This window comes from Orcinus orca, chromosome 20, assembly GCF_937001465.1.
Source record: "Orcinus orca chromosome 20, mOrcOrc1.1, whole genome shotgun sequence".
Classification (NCBI taxonomy): Eukaryota; Metazoa; Chordata; class Mammalia; order Artiodactyla; family Delphinidae; genus Orcinus; species Orcinus orca.
In genome coordinates, this window is record NC_064578.1 from 14,876,523 (window position 1) to 14,895,916 (window position 19,394).

General features: G+C 50.7%; 1 protein-coding gene across 4 annotated transcripts; it reads left to right on the forward strand.

The window, feature by feature from the left end:
• The first annotated feature begins 13 nt into the window (after positions 1–13).
• DHX38 (DEAH-box helicase 38) lies at positions 14–18,195 on the forward strand. 4 transcript variants are annotated; one of them, XM_004273222.3, is made up of 27 exons: positions 16–301; positions 2,337–2,678; positions 3,039–3,226; positions 3,895–3,999; positions 4,550–4,697; positions 4,841–4,959; positions 5,118–5,194; positions 5,642–5,797; positions 6,334–6,495; positions 6,705–6,812; positions 7,188–7,300; positions 8,770–8,907; positions 9,275–9,461; positions 9,607–9,792; positions 10,172–10,312; positions 10,646–10,756; positions 10,850–10,966; positions 11,132–11,239; positions 11,636–11,748; positions 12,467–12,675; positions 12,784–12,938; positions 13,343–13,498; positions 13,594–13,728; positions 13,919–14,044; positions 14,573–14,668; positions 16,312–16,433; positions 17,719–18,195. In XM_004273222.3, the coding sequence occupies exons 2-27, from the start codon at positions 2,356–2,358 to the stop codon at positions 17,801–17,803; spliced, it is 3,684 nt and encodes a 1,227-aa protein (XP_004273270.1). In that variant the 5' UTR covers positions 16–301; positions 2,337–2,355; the 3' UTR covers positions 17,804–18,195. The 4 variants fall into 4 exon arrangements, with proteins under 4 accessions (XP_033290177.1, XP_033290178.1, XP_049559888.1 ...); XM_033434286.2 differs by lacking the exon at positions 3,895–3,999 and having other exon boundaries at positions 14–301; XM_033434287.2 differs by lacking the exon at positions 16,312–16,433 and having other exon boundaries at positions 15–301.
• The last annotated feature ends 1,199 nt before the right edge of the window (positions 18,196–19,394 follow it).

Below are 19,394 nucleotides of genomic sequence, written 5' to 3' on the forward strand. Positions count from 1 at the left end.
GGCGTCGCCTCTTAGACTAAGCGTGATTGGTCAGGAGACTCGGAAGTGCCTCTGATCAGAGCCGCAGAGAAAGACAGTCTAGCCTTGTAAGCGTTCTGTCCCGCACTAGGAACGGACGTTTTCCGGGCTGCTCTCGATGGTATCTTTGGACGGATAGAGGGGGCCGCGCAAAGTCTTATGGGACAATAATGGCGGCTTTCAAGGTGCGGATATTGGCTCTCTGAGGCGGTCTGAGCGAGGAGTGGCTGCGCCAGCGCCCCAGAATCCGGGACAGAAGGTCCCGGGAGTCGGGCTTGGTGAGGTGAGTGTCCATTCTTCATTTCCGACCTTTTCTTCGCCAATCGTGGCGGCTCCAAGCGGCGGATATCGGCCCCTCGCTCAGGTTCGGGCCCAGGTTTGGAAAGTCTTGTCCCTGTCACCCAACTTGCGTTACTCACCTTAGGGATGCTGCCTAGGTCCTGCAAGACCGGCCTTTCTCCTTGCTCAGGTCAGATCCAGCTTCCTGGCCTGGCCTCGCAGAAGTCCAGGGATGCTGCCCGGGGGGTCACCCTGCTCACTTCCTATTAGTCCACTCCCAGACGGACACCGAGCCCAGCAGGGCTCCTTTTGTCTTCCTCTTCTCTGTCACAGTGGTATCTCTACCAGGTGATATCTTTTACTAGAATGTCAGCTCCAAAAAGGTCGGGAGTTTTGTCTGATTTGTTCTCTTCTTTATCTCTAATGCCCAGAACAGCGATCGGCTCACAGAAAGCACTCAGTAATTGTTGAATGAATGTATCCAGTTTTTTCTTCATTATTTTTCTTGTACCTCTTGTGGCTTCTTTGCCACTAATTATTCTTCACAAGCCAACACTTAGCTTCTTATTTACTTTTCTCAGCTGTTAGTTGTCCTGTTTGTCAGACTCCTTTTCCTGTGCTGCTGGCATCTTTCTTTGTTGTCCCTAGAAATTTCTGGCTCCCTGTTTCCTTTAATCAGTTTAAACTCATTCATTCATTTATTCCTCAAACGTTTATTTTGCTAGGCACTGGGCAAAGCAGTCAACAAGACAGACAAGGTTCTCTCTCCTGCATAAAATGACATTCTAGAAGTATATTTTCTAGTTCAGACTACTGAGCAGAACATGCAAATCCTACCTTCCTGTTTAGATTTCCTCACATGAATACAGATGTCACCAATAGGTAGCTTTCCCTTTTCTCTTCTGCCTGATGGCATTTTTAAAAATGCAACTGTTGTTCATACTATATGTTCAGTCTGTTTAACAATATTCTTCTATAGAGCTGTGTATGTTAATTAGAGCTGGGTGAAACATTCTGGATTCTGGTGGTACCCTATCCCTTGACAGTTCTTTGCTTTACTGGCTTGTTGGAATGAGGGAAATTATTCAAGCACTCAGAATAAGTAGATTGTGTATAGTGGGAGGTAAAGAGGAATTTGTTATAAGTTGAATGCCAGAAAATCCTACAGTTACCTACTTTTCAGAAATACCATTTACTAGCCTCGTGATTCTCATTAATTTTTTTTTTTTTTTTTGGTGAACTTGAATGTTGCTAAATAGATTTAGACTGCTGTGAGAGAAGTGTTTTCTACAAAACACAATTCATTAAAGTATGGATCACATGGATGGTAGTCTTATACGTCAACAACTCTGCTATATCTGTAGTTTAAAGGAAGGGAGAGGACGAAGAACTTGTGTAAAAAAATGGTGAGGGACCCAAATCAATACCTTGGAGCACAGCAAGTGAAATAATGTAACGATGACATTTATGTAACTTTTTATGGTTACAGAGTGCTTTCACATACACTTTCATATTTGATTCTCACAATAACTCCATGGATTAGATAGAGCAAAAAGTACTTCCATTTTGCAGGTGTAGAAATTATGCCTAACCAAAGATTAAGTTATTTGCTTACAATCATGCAGGTAGAAAATGTCAAGAGCCTGGGTTCTAATTGAGGTTTCTGATTTAAAATCTAGTGGTGTTTTCCCTAAACTCCCTTTATAGATGCCATAATGCTCTAGTAAGTGTCCCTTAGTGAAGTCTGTTCTTGCCTGGATGATACCCTCTTGGATCCTGGTGTGTGTGAGTGTGTGTGTGTGTGTGTGTGTGTGTGTGTATCTGTTTCTGACGTGAGTTGGGGTGGAAGTAGGAAGATCTTTTGAGATTGTCGATGACTCGATGGACAGGTCTTGGTAAGAGGTAACTAAAGGAGTTCTGATCTTGAGGGGGAGGTCAACCCCCCAGAGATCCATATACCTACGGTTATTCTGGGATGTAGCAGAGCCAAGCCTTTTCCCTTCTTATGTCTGATATCAAATGGTTTGTTTTCCTTCCAGAGAAATCCCAGAGCCTGTCATGGAGGACACCAGCGAGGATGCCTCGATCCATCGATTGGAAGGCACTGATGTGGACTCCCAGGTTGGCGGTCTTATTTTCAAGACCAAAAGTGCATCTAGTGAGCAGCATGTCTTCAAGGCCCCTGCTCCCCGCCCTTCATTGCTGGGACTAGACTTGTTGGCTTCCCTGAAAAGGAGGGAGAGAGAGGAGAAGGATGATGGGGAGGACAAGAAGAAGTCCAGAATCTCTTCCTATAAGGACTGGGAAGAGAGCAAGGATGACCAGAAGGATGCTGAGGAGGAGGGCAGTGACCAGGCTGGCCACAGTAGCCGGAAAGACAGGTAAGAGCCTTCGGGTGGACTGCCCCAAAGGGAATGAAAACGGAGGCCAGAAAATAGCATCTCATGTTTATCTCTCAGTTTTCTTGTTGGACATTTAGGACTTTATGATTTTACTGTGATTCTATAACATTGAGGCTAGATAAGAATTGGTATTTTCTTCAGATCTGGGGGAAGATTCAAAGGCACCTAAAGAGTAGATGATGGAGGTTAGAAGCACTTACGGTTGTTGCCATATGCAAACCTGCCGTACCAGGGAGATAAAGTGTAAAAGGCCAGATCACATATTTGGCCTGGCCAAAGGTTTGGGGCAGGTTTTTCTTCCATGGATAAGCCCTTTACCAGCTGCCCTCCCTGTTTCAGACATTATCGATCTGCTCGGGTAGAGACTCCATCCCATCCTGGTGGTGTGAGTGAAGAGTTTTGGGAACGCAGTCGGCAGAGAGAGCGGGAGTGGCGGGAACATGGTGTCTACGCCTCGTCCAAAGAAGAAAAGGATCGGAAGAAGGAGAGGTCGAGGGATCGAGACTGTGACCGCAAGAGAGACAGAGGTAAACTGCCCAGCAGAGTTCCTAGTGCCTGATAAGCACCTGAATTAACATGTCGGCCTTTTCCTGTTGTGGGAGTTTTTATAACACCCGTTAATTAGGGAACTCCATTTTCATGTCAGCCTGGTTGGTTTTGACCCTGTTGGTATTGGGATTAGCAGGCAGTTTAAGAAAAGAGCTGTTACTTGCAACATAGCTGCTTTGCTTGAGTGTGTGGTCCTCATTTTATCCTGAAAATTGGTGATAAAGGTGAAAATGGGTAATATGTTTGAGAAATCAGTTGACACTAGTGTTGGTGAGAGAAAAAGGACGGTGCTGTGGATCAAAGCTAGACGTAAAATCCAATACTGGCTTTCCTCAGTGTTGTTTGATTTCTGTAGCTTGTAGGCTTGTAACTATTAAATAACTATTCATTATAGACTTGTAACTACTCTTTTTTGAATTCTTGCAGGAAAATAACTTACTGTGAGTTTGAAACTTTCTAGCCAGTAACTAATTTTTGCCCTTGAAAGAATGGGGATATGTGAGTTTCAGGAGCCCATGGATCGCATTAGAGCAGTGAGGTTGCACCTGTGAGTGAGTGGGGAGGCCTGTCCTTTCTCTAGGGTGAAGATGGGTGGAAGTTAGGATGGGACACCTGTTTTCTAAGCTCTGCCGGTGACTTCTCACAGATGAGCGGGATAGAAACAGGCACAGCAGCAGGTCGGAGCGAGATGGAGGGTCAGAGCGCAGCGGCAGAAGAAACGAACCTGAGAGCCCCCGACACCGGCCTAAAGGTAGTCTGAGCTGTTGCTTGTGGTGGTTTGAGAGAGCCAAGTGTATGAGAGGCAGGGTGAGTGACTCTCATCCTCATTGGAACTGGGTTGGAATTCCTGATTTCACCATGAATTTCTGGGAATACTTGGTTCTGAGTCAGTTGATTCAGTTGGGAAGGCTGTGGACTTCTCTGTGGACACAGATATGCTCCCTTAACATGATTTGCCAGTTTGCTGAGTGGCCAGTTTTCCAAATGGTAGGAAAGAATAGGGAGCTGGGGGTGGGTGGAGTAGGGGCAGAAGAAAGTTTTAATACAAAGAAATATGTACATTCAAGAGGGATGTGCTTGCAGAGATAAATTGGATATTCCTTAAAATGTTGTTATGAGCACAGATGAAAACTGGGACATTAAAATTCAGATCTCTTTAAAAGCTGTCAAAACCATCTTATCCGTTGCAAATAGGTGCAAAGTTTATAAATAGTAAAAGAAATTTGGTGAATTGACTTTCACCTAATGGCTCTGTAGCCGTGTCTTAGGCGTTCCCTGTGGATGTGTCTTTTGTGGCCCAGATGCAGCCACCCCTTCAAGGTCTACCTGGGATGAGGAGGACAGTGGCTATGGCTCCTCCAAGCGCTCACAGTGGGAATCGCCCTCCCCAACACCTTCCTATCGGGATTCTGAGCGGAGTCATCGGCTGTCCAGTCGAGATAGGGACAGGTGACGTTCTGGGTGGTGCAGTCCAGGTTCTCTGGGTGGGCGGCACAGGGTGGGCGTGATTGGGGCTGGGAGGGCAGATGGTGGCTGGGGAACACATCTCAGCTTAGTGACTATTTAGTGAGGCTGGTTATACTGTTTCCCAGGTCTGTGAGGAGCAGGTACTCGGATGACACACCTCTGCCAACCCCATCCTACAAATACAATGAGTGGGCCGATGACAGAAGACATCTGGGGTCCACCCCACGTCTGTCCAGGGGCCGAGGTAAGGCAGGGTGGAAGTGGGAAGCAGGAAGCAGGGTCGCTTTTCCTGGTGGGGCTGGGCAAAGCCGGGCTGGGGCTGTGCTGCTCGGCAGGTCTGTGTGAGGCCACTGGGGATGAGCTGGGACCGTGCAGACTGTCCTGCTACGTGTTCTCCCGCAGGGAGACGTGAGGATGGCGAAGAAGGAATTTCATTCGACACAGAAGAGGAGCGGCAGCAATGGGAGGATGACCAGAGGGTAAAAACTACATCTTTGAGGGACTGAATGAGGGGTGGTGGCCATCTGTCAGTGAGTGGGTGACCGGGGGTGTCTGAGCACAAGGGTCATGGGTTACACTGTAGTGGAACCGGATGTTGAGCCACGTTCAGTCTCGAAGCCATGGAATCTCTTTCCAGGCAAAGGCTCTGTGGTCAAACTTCTCACCAAATGCAGGTCAGACTTAACTTTTCCGGCTGTGTGCTGGTGCCACCGTGTGGTAAACGTAAGAAGCGCCGTCATGGTGGGCTGTGCTGTAAACTGCTTCTCCTCTAGGTGGCTTGTCTTACAGCCTCTCTTGTGTCTCTCACGAGGATTGCTATGCTGCACCAGTGACTTCTTACCAAACACGTCCTCCCCTTCTGGCCACGTCTTGCACAGAAACTCGATCTGCGCCTTGTTCTTATTGCTTTGTCTCTTGTGCCTCAGCAAGCTGACCGGGATTGGTACATGATGGATGAGGGATACGATGAGTTCCACAACCCCCTGGCCTACTCCTCTGAGGACTACGTGAGGAGGCGGGAGCAGCACCTGCACAAACAGAAGCAGAAGCGCATTTCGGCTCAGCGGAGGCAGATCAATGAGGTGAGGCTGCCCACAGCAGGTGGAGCAGATTCAGCTGGAGAAGCGGCAGGTCACATGCACCTGCCAACGGCACAGCTTGTCTCCCCGCTGCTGAAGTCATAGACTTAGCGATTCCTCTGGAGGCAGAGGGGTGGGCAGGGAACTTATCAGTAACTTAAGAAAAACCCAACCCAAATCGTGACTTCCGTCTTCTGCAGTAGTTCCTGGAGGGGTGCTGTTGATGGGAACTGGGAGGTCAGGCCCCGGCTCTGTGGTGTGTCCTTTGTGTCTATCAGCGGGGCCAGGGACAGTCACCGTTTGTGTATCCATATAGAGGTTCTGCCTTAGATACAACGGGTTGCTTCTGGGAAGAGTCCTGCAGGTGGTTTGGGATCAGCGATTCTTCTGTCTAAGGAGCTGCAGGGTAGAGAGGCCCGTGACATCTCTGCAGCCCCTGTGGCCCTTCTGTCAGGACCCTCTGCGTGGCCTCACCTGGGACCTTTCAGGATGGCCTTGCAGTTGCAGTCTTAACGTGGCCTCCCGTTGTGTCCTCACAGGATAACGAACGCTGGGAGACCAACCGCATGCTCACCAGTGGGGTGGTGCATCGGCTGGAGGTGGACGACGACTTTGAAGAGGACAGTGCAGCCAAGGTCCATCTGATGGTGCATAACCTGGTGCCTCCCTTTCTGGACGGGCGCATCGTCTTCACCAAGCAGGTGAGGGTCCTCTGTTGTCAGAGAGAAGAACGCTCAGAGAAGCCTGAAATGGGAAAAGAAAGAAAGAGAAAGGAAAGGAGAGGAAAAATGCCCCATCACGATAGGGGTAGGGTAGCAACCCTTCGTTTACCAGGGCCAGTACGAAGTGGACCTTTGTGTTGAGTTTAATGGTCAGTGCAGAATTTCTCTTTTTCCTCAACCTCCTGCAGCCAGAGCCTGTGATTCCAGTCAAGGACGCCACTTCTGACCTGGCCATTATCGCTAGAAAAGGCAGTCAAACGGTGCGGAAGCACAGGGAGCAAAAGGAACGCAAAAAGGTTGGTTTCTCGTCTTCTAGGGCCAGAGAGTATCTGCCTATTTTTTTGTTTTTTTTTCTTTTTTCTTCTTTTTAAAGATCATGTTCCACCTCACAGGCAGGGTTCCTATTGGCAGTTAGAGGAAACTCATTGAGCAAGAAACAGCCCTTGTGGGAGGGTATTGCATTCCTCCTCCAGGGCCTCAGTTAAGATAATCCGGGGCCTGGTTTCTCAGAAGCTTCAGACATAAGATTGGGAGGCACGGCTCGGTGCCACTGCTACTTTGTGGGAACTTACTGCCTGCTAGATGAAGCCTGTTGTCAGATGGGATTGATTTTCCGTGGACCACAGTTGTGTCACGGGATGGAGCAGATTGACTTTTTGTGTCTTTTTCAGGCTCAACACAAACACTGGGAATTGGCTGGAACCAAACTGGGAGATATAATGGGTGTCAAAAAAGAGGAAGAGCCGGATAAAGCTCTGACAGAGGATGGTAAAGTGGACTACAGGTAGGAGTCTCGCCAGCAGCAGGTGTCTCTGAAGATGGGGCCTCAAGGGGTCTGATAGGATTCGTCACTCACCAATAGGAAAATGATGTCATTTTGAGTCTCTGGTCCCTTCCTCCTGGTCTTTTCGACTTTTCTGAGATAACATTCCTACTGTCGCCTCTGATACTGCAGGAGCTTCTTCTGTGCCAGGCAGCACCACAGAACTCACAGATATTCAGTCATTGGATTCTCATGACAGTCCCATGGGACAGGTGTAATCTTTCCCATTTTTCATGCGAGGAGGATGAGGTCCAGGGAGGTTAAGTAACTTGTTTGAGGTTACCCAGCTAGAAATGGTGGAGTGCGGATCACACCCAGACAGTCTAGTTTCAGAGCCCACACTCTTAGCCACTCTGCCAGAGTGCCTTTCAGATGCTCAGTATGAGAAAGTGTGCTTTGCACCCTTAGATTTTAGTTCAATCTAAGGAAGAACTATTTTTAATAGAGGTTTGAGAATAGAAAGGATTGTCTTCTCAGGTAGTGACTTCCCCATTCATAGAGGTATTTAAGCAGATGTTGGATAACTGCTTATTGGGCTTTCCTCATTGTGTAGGTGGCTGAACTCAAATGTCCCTTCTGAATCTCATTGAACACTCTGAAATCCTACAAAATTGTCATCTGAGTTAATAATTCTCTATAACTCTATGAGAAGTGAGAAGAAGTTGGTGCTATTGATCAGCCCTTGTTAGTTTCTAGTTAATTTAATCCCATAGGTGTTAATTGTTAGCTGACCGGGAATGACTGGGATGTTAGAAACAGGAAGTTTGACAGAGTGTGGGCTCAAATCTGATGGAGGAAAAGTCTCTTGGGGAAGGGATGGGTGGAGACTGTAGACTAATGTAGGTAAGGTAGGACTGGTACCTTTTTCGCTCTGCAGCCTGGGGATGTACGTGTGTCGGATACTTGAGCGCTTTCAGTGGAAGCTGTAGGTAAACGTCAAGTGGGATTGTTCTCACAGTTCTTTAAAAATAAAGCCTTATGGACTCTGCTGTCCCACCAAGAGGTGGGAGGGAGTCTGACCTTGGTCATGACTGTAACCACAACTCCTCTTTTCAGCCTGTTAAGTGTGGTGCTTACATTGCCCAGGGTTGTTCCATATAAGGTGATGACCTGTGGATTTCAGCTCCTCTTCTGGCTGAAGTCTTTCAGGGCAGAGGATTTGCCACTCGCTGATCTGTAGCTCCTCTGAGCCCTCTGCAGCTGTGTGTCCTGGGGGCGTTGAGCAGGTTTTGGACGATGGATTCTCAGACAGCAGTCTGGTCCCTTAGGACAGAGGAGATGAGCAGCACCTGGCAGCTGTGGCGTCTCAAAGATTTCCTGCATATTTGAAGCAGTGCTCACTTCTGGGTGTAGGAAGCAGGGCAGTAACCCAGTCAGGAGAGAAGATGTGGGAAGCCGTGCAGGGCGCTTAGGCTGCTGTGTGTTCTCAGGACAGAGCAGAAGTTTGCAGACCACATGAAGAAAAAGAGCGAAGCCAGCAGTGAATTCGCAAAGAAGAAGTCTATTCTGGAGCAGAGGCAGTACCTGCCCATCTTTGCTGTGCAGCAGGAACTGCTCACGATTATCAGGTAACTGTGTCCACCCCGGGTCGGGATTCCACTGTTGAATCAGGTGTCCCATTTTCTCCTGTGTTTACTCTGCAGCTCTTTTTCTTTTGGGTATGACATCTCATGGAGAAGGGAAAGGATTTTTTCCCCTCACTTGGGTGCCCTGGGCTACCCTGCTTGAAGTAAGCAAGATGGCATCGTTTTGTTATAGTTCATTTGTTTAAACCATACTGTCTTCCAGACTTTTTAGAGGGTGTTTCAGTATAAGACCGTTTTCCCAGGGAAATCCTCCTCCCTGCACAGGCATGCTCCTTGGATAGCTACAGGTGGGGGTAGGAGGTGGCCTTCCACTCGGGCCGATTCACCCTTTATCTTCTCTTCCTTGCAGAGATAATAGCATCGTGATCGTGGTTGGGGAGACAGGGAGTGGTAAGACCACTCAGCTGACCCAGTACCTGCATGAAGACGGTTACACGGACTATGGGATGATCGGGTGCACCCAGCCCCGCCGTGTGGCTGCCATGTCAGTGGCCAAGAGAGTCAGTGAAGAGATGGGGGGCAACCTTGGTGAGGAGGTGAGTGGGCACAAGCGCTGAGCTGTGTCGTTCTTGCCCGGTAGCTTCTGTCATTTGGGCTGATCTGCTGAGGCCTGGACCCAGCTCGGGGTGTGCAAGGGCGACTGGGCGCCCAGAGCTTCTGAGCGGTCTCTCTGGCCTCCAGGTGGGTTATGCCATCCGTTTCGAAGACTGCACTTCAGAAAGCACCTTGATCAAGTACATGACTGATGGAATCCTGCTGCGAGAGTCCCTCCGGGAAGCGGACCTGGATCACTACAGCGCCATCATCATGGATGAGGCCCACGAGCGCTCCCTCAACACCGACGTGCTCTTTGGGCTGCTCCGGGAGGTGAGGGCTGCGGGTCCAGCCTCTGTGCCTGTGGGGCTTGGACCACCGCCCTGCCAGGAGTTAGTGACGAGGCACTCCAGGCAGGCTGGGGTCTAGCCTGGGGAAGCTGAGGGGGTCTTTGACAGGCCGAGTTGCCCCTGAGGCCCTTGGCTGCGGGGTTCAGAGCTGGTGGTGGTTTACTCTGTTCTTGCTCAGCTGAGTGACCCGTGGTTCTCCTGGCTGTGGCTCCACGGATTCAGTTCAGGATTGTTATGAATCTAATGAGCCATCCGTCAGCTTTGACTTCTGTTTCATTTGGTAGTGATGCCGATGAGACTGGAGGGCAGAAGCCAAGGGTCCCAAAACTGTGGGGAAGCCTCTGACTGACTTCTTCTTTTAGGTGGTGGCTCGGCGCTCAGACCTGAAGCTCATCGTCACATCGGCCACCATGGATGCAGAGAAATTTGCTTCCTTTTTTGGGAATGTCCCCATCTTCCACATCCCTGGTCGTACCTTCCCTGTTGACATCCTCTTCAGCAAGGTACTGAGGCCCTGTTTTGGAACTGCCCTGACACTTGATGAGGAGCTGGTTGGGGGATGTGGAGTGGCACACTGAGTCGGGAGAGGTTTTGTGGGGACCCTGGGAGCCTGCGGCTATAGGGCTTGGAGGCGAAGGGCTGCACTCTGGGGAGGTTTCGCTTGGTTGTTTCTTTGGAGTGGACGTGCAGGGCTCAGGGAGGGCCATCAGGCCTGTCTGCAGGTGCGGCAGCCCTGAGAGTTCATCGACTCTAGCCCCTGACCAGAACTGGGTCACCAGTTCCCAGTGGGGGCTTGGCCTGCATTCCCTCTCACGGTGTCCCTCACTGGTTTGCAGACCCCCCAGGAGGATTATGTGGAGGCCGCAGTGAAGCAGTCTCTGCAGGTGCATCTGTCGGGGGCCCCCGGGGACATCCTTATCTTCATGCCTGGCCAAGAGGACATCGAGGTGCGTGCCTCGGTCATGACTGGGATGAACGGGTGTGTCCTTCCTGTGAGAACTGGGGGATCTGTGTCTCACAGCTCCTCTCTGTGCCCTCAGGTGACCTCAGACCAGATTGTGGAGCATCTGGAAGAACTGGAGAACGCGCCCGCCTTGGCTGTGCTGCCCATCTATTCCCAGCTGCCTTCTGACCTCCAGGCCAAAATCTTCCAGAAGGTGAGATGGGTCCCCACCTTGGTATTCCCCCAGACTCCCCCAAAGGAGGGCAAGAGGGAGGGTGTTACTTTTCTGGCATGGGTGGGGTGTACTTTTCTCCTTGTGGGGTTTTTCCTACCTGAAGGCCTACAGCCTTCCCTCCATGAGTGTCCTGTCCGGCTCCAGGCTCCGGATGGCGTTCGGAAGTGTATTGTTGCCACCAACATTGCTGAGACCTCTCTGACTGTCGATGGCATCATGTTTGTTATCGATTCTGGTTATTGTAAATTAAAGGTAAGAGGAGACAGGCACTGGGGCCCTGGGCCTTCACCCAAAGCTAACTCAGCCAAGGGGGTGGGAAGGCAGGCCCTGGGTCCTTGGCCCTCAAACGACGATTGCTCATGGAAGTGGTGGTGGTGTTTATTGAGTGCTGGTTTTGCCATGTGCTTGATTCATTCCATCCTTGTGATAACTCGAGGTAGACACACAGTTTACATAGCTCGATAGAGATTGCGGAGCTGGTGTTTAGGGGAAATTTCTTGAGGTTCCTGGTTCCGAAAGATGGCTGCTTACATCGCTAAGACACTTCATTCTGTGATGTGTAGCAACCAGGGTTTGTCTTTGTCTCAAGCCTGCCTCCCTTTTTCCCCTCACTTTGTCCTTAGTCAGGTCTTTACTGTCCCCTCCTAGGTCTTCAACCCCAGGATTGGCATGGATGCTCTGCAGATCTACCCCATCAGCCAGGCCAATGCCAACCAGAGGTCGGGGCGAGCCGGCAGGACGGGCCCAGGTCAGTGTTTCAGGTAGGAGCCCTGTGCTAGCCTGCTTTCTGGGGTGGAGCCCCAGCTGGGGTGGGAAGGCTTGGACTGTGATCCTGCAGAGAGGTGATCCCTGAGGCTGGGAACCAATGGTGGGGCAGCCACTTGTTGGTCCTCTCGTCACATGCTGCTGAGTGGAAGAAGCTGCCTTCCCAGGCAGCCCTGAAGTCTGAGCAGCCTTGGGTTTTAGGAAGACCTGTGTTGAAGGTATCTGCAGCGGATGACCAGTGATTACAGTGTGCCTCCTCCCAGAAGATAAATGTGAACAAATTACAGCACCGGTTCTTTTTTTCCTCCTCCAATTACTCTCTCTTTCTTTTTTGTTCCGATATGTAAAAATAACGTATTAACTATAGAAATTCAGAAAATCTAGAAAAATATAAAGAAAAAAAACCCCAGCCATAATTCTAGTCCCAGGCTCACTGGTTCCAGAAATGAAACAAGTACATAGGAGACTCCAGCAGAATGGTGAATTGGCAGGACTGAGCTTTGAGTAGGTGGAGATTCGTGATTGTAAGGGGAAGGGGGAGGTGGGGGGAAGAAATGAGGACTTCTCCTCCTTACCCGTGGCTCTCATCTGCACTGCCTCTTCTGGGTGCACAAGCCCAGTGTTGGTCCCTGTGTAGACAGCTGGGCATATTTGAGGGGCTCAGCCGGGCAGCATGGTGGGAAGTGCGTCAGGACTGCGTCTTCTCCCCCACAGGCTCTACACCCAGAGCGCCTACAAGAATGAGCTCTTGACCACCACGGTGCCCGAGATCCAGCGGACCAACCTGGCCAACGTGGTGCTGCTGCTCAAGTCCCTGGGGGTGCAGGACCTGCTGCAGTTCCACTTCATGGACCCGCCCCCGGAGGACAACATGCTCAACTCCATGTATCAGCTCTGGATCCTCGGGGCCCTGGACAACACAGGTGCTGTGGCCCCGGGAGCCGGGCAGGGCCCCGTGGGCTCTGGCGCCTGGGTTCTCCCTCTTATGGCACTGTGTCCACTGACCGTGCGGATTTGCTCCTCTCTCCCAGGCGGTCTGACCTCGACCGGGCGGCTGATGGTGGAGTTCCCGCTGGACCCGGCCCTGTCCAAGATGCTCATCGTGTCCTGTGACATGGGCTGCAGCTCCGAGATCCTGCTCATCGTCTCCATGCTCTCGGTCCCAGCCATCTTCTACAGGCCCAAGGTGGGAGATGCTGTCCGGCTCCTCTCCTCCCAGGGATCTCGGGAGGTTATGGGCTCAGGGAAGGTTGAGAGAGGGGAGTAGTTTCTCTCTGTGTTGTTAAGACAGAGTGGAGGGAGGGGCAGGAATCAGTTTCCAAAAAGTGGTTTTGCTGTTTTATGTTAAGCAGGTTGGGGTAGGGGAAGGGGTGGGCAAGATCCATGGTTCTCAGGGAATGTTTTGCAGTTTTTTCTAGGATGGCTGTGCCTGAGCCCTCACATTTTAGAATAAATATTTTGTTGTAAACTAATTTATTTTTCCTATATTGTCAGGGCACTATGTTGATGTGTTTTTAGTTGTGGTGAGGGTAGATGATAGTGTGAGATAGCTCTTCTCATTGGACCTGGACTTCTCTTGTTCCTTCCTAGGGCCGAGAGGAGGAGAGCGATCAAATCCGGGAGAAGTTCGCAGTCCCTGAGAGTGACCATCTGACCTACCTGAATGTCTACCTGCAGTGGAAGAACAACAATTACTCTACCATCTGGTGTAACGATCATTTCATCCATGCCAAGGCCATGCGGAAGGTGGGGGCAGTGGCCGAGACAAGCAGCACATTGGGAGGAGGGTTGGGATGCAGGGAAGGAGGGCTCCATCCTTGTCTACCTGTGTCCTGCTCTAGGTCCGGGAGGTGCGGGCTCAGCTCAAGGACATCATGGTGCAGCAGCGGATGAGCCTGGCCTCGTGTGGCACCGACTGGGACATTGTCAGAAAGTGTATCTGTGCTGCCTATTTCCACCAGGCAGCCAAGCTCAAGGTGAGCCTAGTGGAGCTATGGCCCCTCTGGGCCTGATACTTCTTTCGAGGGCAGAGGTCTCCTGTCTCATTGTACAGTCCTGCAGATCTGGGCTTCCCCCAAAAGCCTGTGTCAAGACAGTATTGGACTGGGTAGTGGCCCAGATGTGCAGTGTTTTGCAATGTAGCCACCTGTTGCATCTCTTCCGTAGGGAATCGGGGAGTATGTGAATATCCGGACAGGCATGCCCTGCCACCTGCACCCCACCAGCTCCCTCTTTGGAATGGGCTACACCCCAGACTACATTGTGTATCACGAGTTGGTCATGACCACCAAGGTGAGTCTTTTCCAAGGCAGCCTGTATGACTGTAGGCCCACTTGGCTGGGCCAGGCCTTTGTAATAACCCTTTGCCGCCTTCTGGGATGGGTTTTGAGCTTGGGAGGCTTAAGGCCACATGTGTTGCTTGCAGGGAAATTGAGGTTGGTTTTCAGTTGGGGGTTTGGGGAAGTTTATATGGATACACAGTTAACCTCTAGATTCCAGTGGCCTCGGCTGTGCCAGCAGGATTGTTTCCTACTTGCTGCCGCGGACAAGCAAGCCCTTTTGGTGTTGTTAGAAGGGTTTTCTGAGGGGCTGGGCCTTTTCTGTTGGACAATAGGGGCCTTTTTCTCAAGCATGGAGGAATTTGGATGGAAGAAGGGATTAGAATCCCAGTGTCTGCGGCTTTCCCTTGCCTTTTTCAGCCTCACAGGGCTAGGGGTAGGCCCTTCCCATACAGCTCCTAATTGTGGAACTGCTCTGGGAGGGACAGCTCAAAGCATTGGTCCTTCTGTGACCACCGCTTTGTGGCCCTTCTGCCTGCAGGAGTACATGCAGTGTGTGACTGCTGTGGATGGAGAGTGGCTGGCAGAGCTGGGCCCCATGTTCTACAGCGTGAAACAGGCAGGAAAGTCTCGGCAGGTAAGGATCCTGTGCTTTTCTATGGAGGATCTGTTTGTCTCTGGGATCCGCTTTCCTCTCAGCCTGGTATTAAAGACACATCGTCATCTGGCTTCCCTTCACTTCTCTGTCAAACATAAAAGTTGTGATCCAGGCAGGTTAGTCTGTCTGATCTCCCCCCACGCACTCCATTTGCTTGGCCTGCTGAGCCTTAAAAAAAACAACTTATTATTGAAAAGTCCAAATACTCATAAAAGTGGAAACAGTATAATGAGCCACGAGTTCCTCACTTAGCTTCCATAATTATCAACATTCTGCCCAACCTTGTTTCTCTTATTCCCACCCCGCTCCATACATATTGGTTTTTCCTGGAATATTTTTTTTTTTTTTTTTTTTTTTTTTTGCGGTACGCGGGCCTCTCACTGCTGTGGCCTCTCCCGCTGCGGAGCACAGGCTCCAGACGCACAGGTTCAGCAGCCATGGCTCACGGGCCCAGCCCCTCCGGGGCATGTGGGATCCTCCCGGACCGGGGCACGAACCCGTGTTCCCTACATCGGCAGGCGAACTCTCAACCACTGCGCCACCAGGGAAGCCCTCCTGGAATATTTTAAAGCATACCTCAGACATTATATTTTTTCACCCATAAACACTTGAATATGTGCCTCTAAAAGGACTTTCAAAAATTAAAACATAACCTCCATGCAAATCTTACTCAACAGAATTAATCCTTAACGTTGCTAAAGTCTCCACTTCTTATTCATGTTTCCTTTTTTATTCCAAAGATAATTTTTTATAATTGATTTGCTTGAATTTGGATCCAGGCATTGAAATTTGTCATTACATATATTAAGTCTTTTATTCTGGAACAAGCTCTGCCCCCACTCATTTTTTATGGCATTGACTTATTGGAGAAAACAGGTTGGTCATCTTGTAGAATGTTCCACGTTCTGTTTTGAGCTGATTGCTTCCTCAACGTATTTAACTTTTGCCTCTATCCCGTGTGCTTTCTGTAAGCTAGTCATTAATCTAAAGCCTTGGTTAGATTCAGATTCAGCTGTTTCGGGTAAGGATGCATAAATGCATGTGGTGCTGTGAACCTCCTTTTAGATCCAGTCAGGAGGCACATAAGGTCTGGTGGTGCCACTTTTGAAGACACTAAGATTGCTCAGTGGTCCTACCAGACCCTCTGTTATAAATTCTCTACCTACTTCTCGGTCTCCTGACAGTCTTGGTGTCCACTGGTGGCTACCAGCTGGAGGTAGGGCTGCAGAATGTTGTGGACTTTAGCTTCCCCCCTTCTCAGCATAGTCCTCCCCACACCGGGCCCGCACACATCTTCCTGTGTCCGTCCTCTCCAGCCAGATGTCATGTCTTCTCTATTTCCTGTACTTCCTGGCATGGTTATGAACTTGGTTAGAGCATGTAAGCACTTAGCAAATTGAGTGGAGGGCTGAGGCATGACAGGGTGAGGACTCAATCATCCAATGTCTGTCTTGGATCAGTGAGCAAAGCAGGCCTCAGTGCTGGGGCAGGGAGCTGTGTGTCCCTGCCTTTGGGAGCTGGCAAGGTCTACCCAGCACCTGGCTTGCAGCAGGGAGATGGGTGCAGGCTGGTCCTCCTCACCCGCCAATCCCCAGTGACCCCAGTACCTCTCCCTTCTCTAGGAGAACCGCCGACGGGCCAAAGAGGAAGCCTCTGCCATGGAGGAGGAGATGGCACTGGCCGAGGAGCAGCTGCGGGCCCGGCGGCAGGAGCAGGAAAAGCGCAGTCCCCTGGGTAGTGTCAGGTGAGCTGTGGTCTCGGGACTCTTGTCCTGATGGAGCCCACCAGCTGGACTGACCAGGCCCTGAGGCAGGGTCGCGATTTAAGAGAAGTTAAATGTGCAGAGGTGAATTGGTGACGAGTTGACTGTGGTCACGTGGAGACGGGAGGGGTTTTGGACATACTTTCAAGGAGTGGTGATACAGCTGCAACTCCTGGTCGTTGTTTGTTATGTTGTGATGGGGCCCAAGGTGGGCTGGAGCGGCAGAGTAGGTCTCACAGCTTTACCAACAGGCTAGGGCTTGGACATCACAGTGGAGAGGCAAGGCCAGGAGAGCCTTGGGCACCTGCGTCTGCCCTGGTGCCTGGAGTTAGACTGCACAGGTGAAGGGCATAGTCCCTGCAAGACTGCTCTCACCTCAGTCACCACCTGCAAGTTGGGGGGTACCCAGGGTCACCCTCATTTCTCACCAACTTGTTACAAATTTGGGGATCCCCATGGACTCCCTCAGGTTTGATAATTTGCTAGAATACCTCGCAGAACTCAGGAAAGTACTATACATATTACAGTTTTATTATAGCAAAAGGACACAGAACCAGCCAAAGGGAGAGATGTATAAAGTGAGGTCTGAGAGGGTCTTAGATGTGAAGTCTTCCATTGTCCTTGGGGTCATGTTACCCTCCTGGCACATTACACAGAGTATTGTCACCAGGGAAGCTCACCGGAGCTTTGGTGCCCAGAGTTTTATTGGGCAGGACCCATGTGTTGACTTAGTCTCCAACCTCTTTTCCCTCCCCAGAGTCTGGGCTGATAGCACGAGGCTCAAAGCACAGCCCTCTGTTCACAGGTTGGTTTTTCTGGCAGGGCAGCCACCATCCTGAGTCATCTCATTTGCATAAACTATCAGATGTGGTCCACCGTGAATAACAGAGACACTCCAGTCCCTTGGGAAATTCCAAGGGTCTAGAGATACTTCCAGGAACTGGGGACAAAGCCCAGCCACAGCTGGAGTGGCGGCCTGGTGAGGTGGAGGGAAGACTCCCTTCAGAGCTCACCTAGGGGATATGAATGGAATTGTTAAAAAATCTCATAACCTGCCTCAGTGGATAGAAGAAAGAGGTGCTATCATTCTGCTCCCGATCACACATAGGGAAGGCGAGGGGAGTGGAAGTGTGCTGGGGCGGAGACCCTGCAGCCCCAAAGCCTGCTCACACACAGAAGCAGCAAGACCTCAGGCTCCTCGTCCTCCTGTGTGTCCTGGCCGGAGTGAGCAGCAGTGCGATTCCTAACCCCTCTTCTGTGTCTCCAGGTCTACAAAGATCTACACCCCAGGTCGGAAAGAGCAAGGGGAACCCATGACCCCTCGCCGCACACCAGCCCGCTTTGGGCTCTGAGCTGATGCTGTCCCTGAAGAGGAGGGGGGCCAGGTGTTGAGTCATGAGCCCCGTGGCTGGAGCGCCCAGGCCTGCCGACAAAACCGTTTCATCTGTGTGCTTTCATTTGTGTACATCATGGCCCTGGGGGCACCTGTTGCGGCCAGGCTCTGCCGTGGAGGAGGTGGGAGTTTCTCGGTGCAGGCGTGGGGCCGCAGAGCAGCTGCCAGGACCACAAGAGGTGGCCGGACCCACCGTATTCAAATAAACTGTCCCCGGGACACTTGGTGTATGAATGACACGGCTTTGACTATGTTTTTTAAAATTCTTGTGTAAAACAGCACAATAGACCTAGGGGGAATTATAATTTGGTTATAATTCAGGATTTGGAAATAAATTTATTGTTTGTAAAATGTTATTGTATTTCTGACTCTTCTTTTCCCCTGACTGCCCTAAATCACACTTTAGAGAACAGGCAGAATGCTGACTTTCCTTGGATGGATCCTTCTAGAACCTTAGCTCGCCCTTCTGTTCTCCAGGCAGTGCCTCTTAGAGGAGGGGTTGATGGGGTGGGACTCAGATGACAGGGAAGGAGAATGGCCTGGGGCACCAGCACCTGGCAGGGCTGGGGCAAGGCGGCCAAGGTGGCCAGGAAGTGGGAGGAAGGTGAGCAGCCGCGCACCCTCTGTCCTTTCCCAAGGGTGGGTTGGCTGCTCTGTCGCTCAGAATGGCTGAAGTTTCTTCCGTTATGTGTTGTGTATTCATGGAAAATAGTGTAAAATGTTGCTTATCGGTTTTCACGTAAAAGATGATGCTTACGCTAGAATCACTAGTCTCTTCTGTTGTTAAGCAGCCTCAACGGTCTGCTGAGGCGACGTCTAGTGAGGCACATGTGGCATACACAGGTGCCACAAAATAAGTGGGGAGGCTCCCCGCCCCCAGCAGCTGTACCCGAATCTGCTTTGGCTTCTGGACTTCTGCCCAAGAATCTGTTTGCACTCTGTCTCCAATGCTTTCTTTTTAACTATGGACCTTTTCCATTCAGATCTACCTTCCTTCCAGCTTTAATATTCCGATTTAATACTCTGCTCTTCACCATCTCTTCCTCAGATGATAACTGATTCTTTTTCTAGAGGTACAAAAGCGTTTCTTGGCAATGACCCGGAAGTGGATTCCTGAGACTGGTGTGAGAGAACAGTAAGGTTGTTGAACTGGACAGGGGTCCCCTGCCTTGCTCTCAGCCATGTGCGTCTACCCTTTAATGCCTACTTGAGAGGAGCAGGATACTTTAGACATCTTAGAAATATCAGCAGTTGAGGGTCTCAGGCTGAGATAGGGGGCTCATTCTGGGGACCCCAGGGCTAGCTCGCTGGGCCCTGCCTATGGCAGGAAGCTTCCTCCTCATATGGGCTGTGCAGAGGAGGCTCAAAGGCAAGTGTACGTGGCCACATGGTGGTTCTAGGGCGCTCCTCCTTCCCTTTAGTAAGGCGGCGGCTGGGGTTTGTTCTGGGTTCCTTTAGCTCAGGGGGAGAAGAATTATACTCCAGGTAGGTAGAAGAGGGTCTGTCACAAAGGATTCTGCGGCCCCCAAAGTAGCAGAATCTGAGTGACC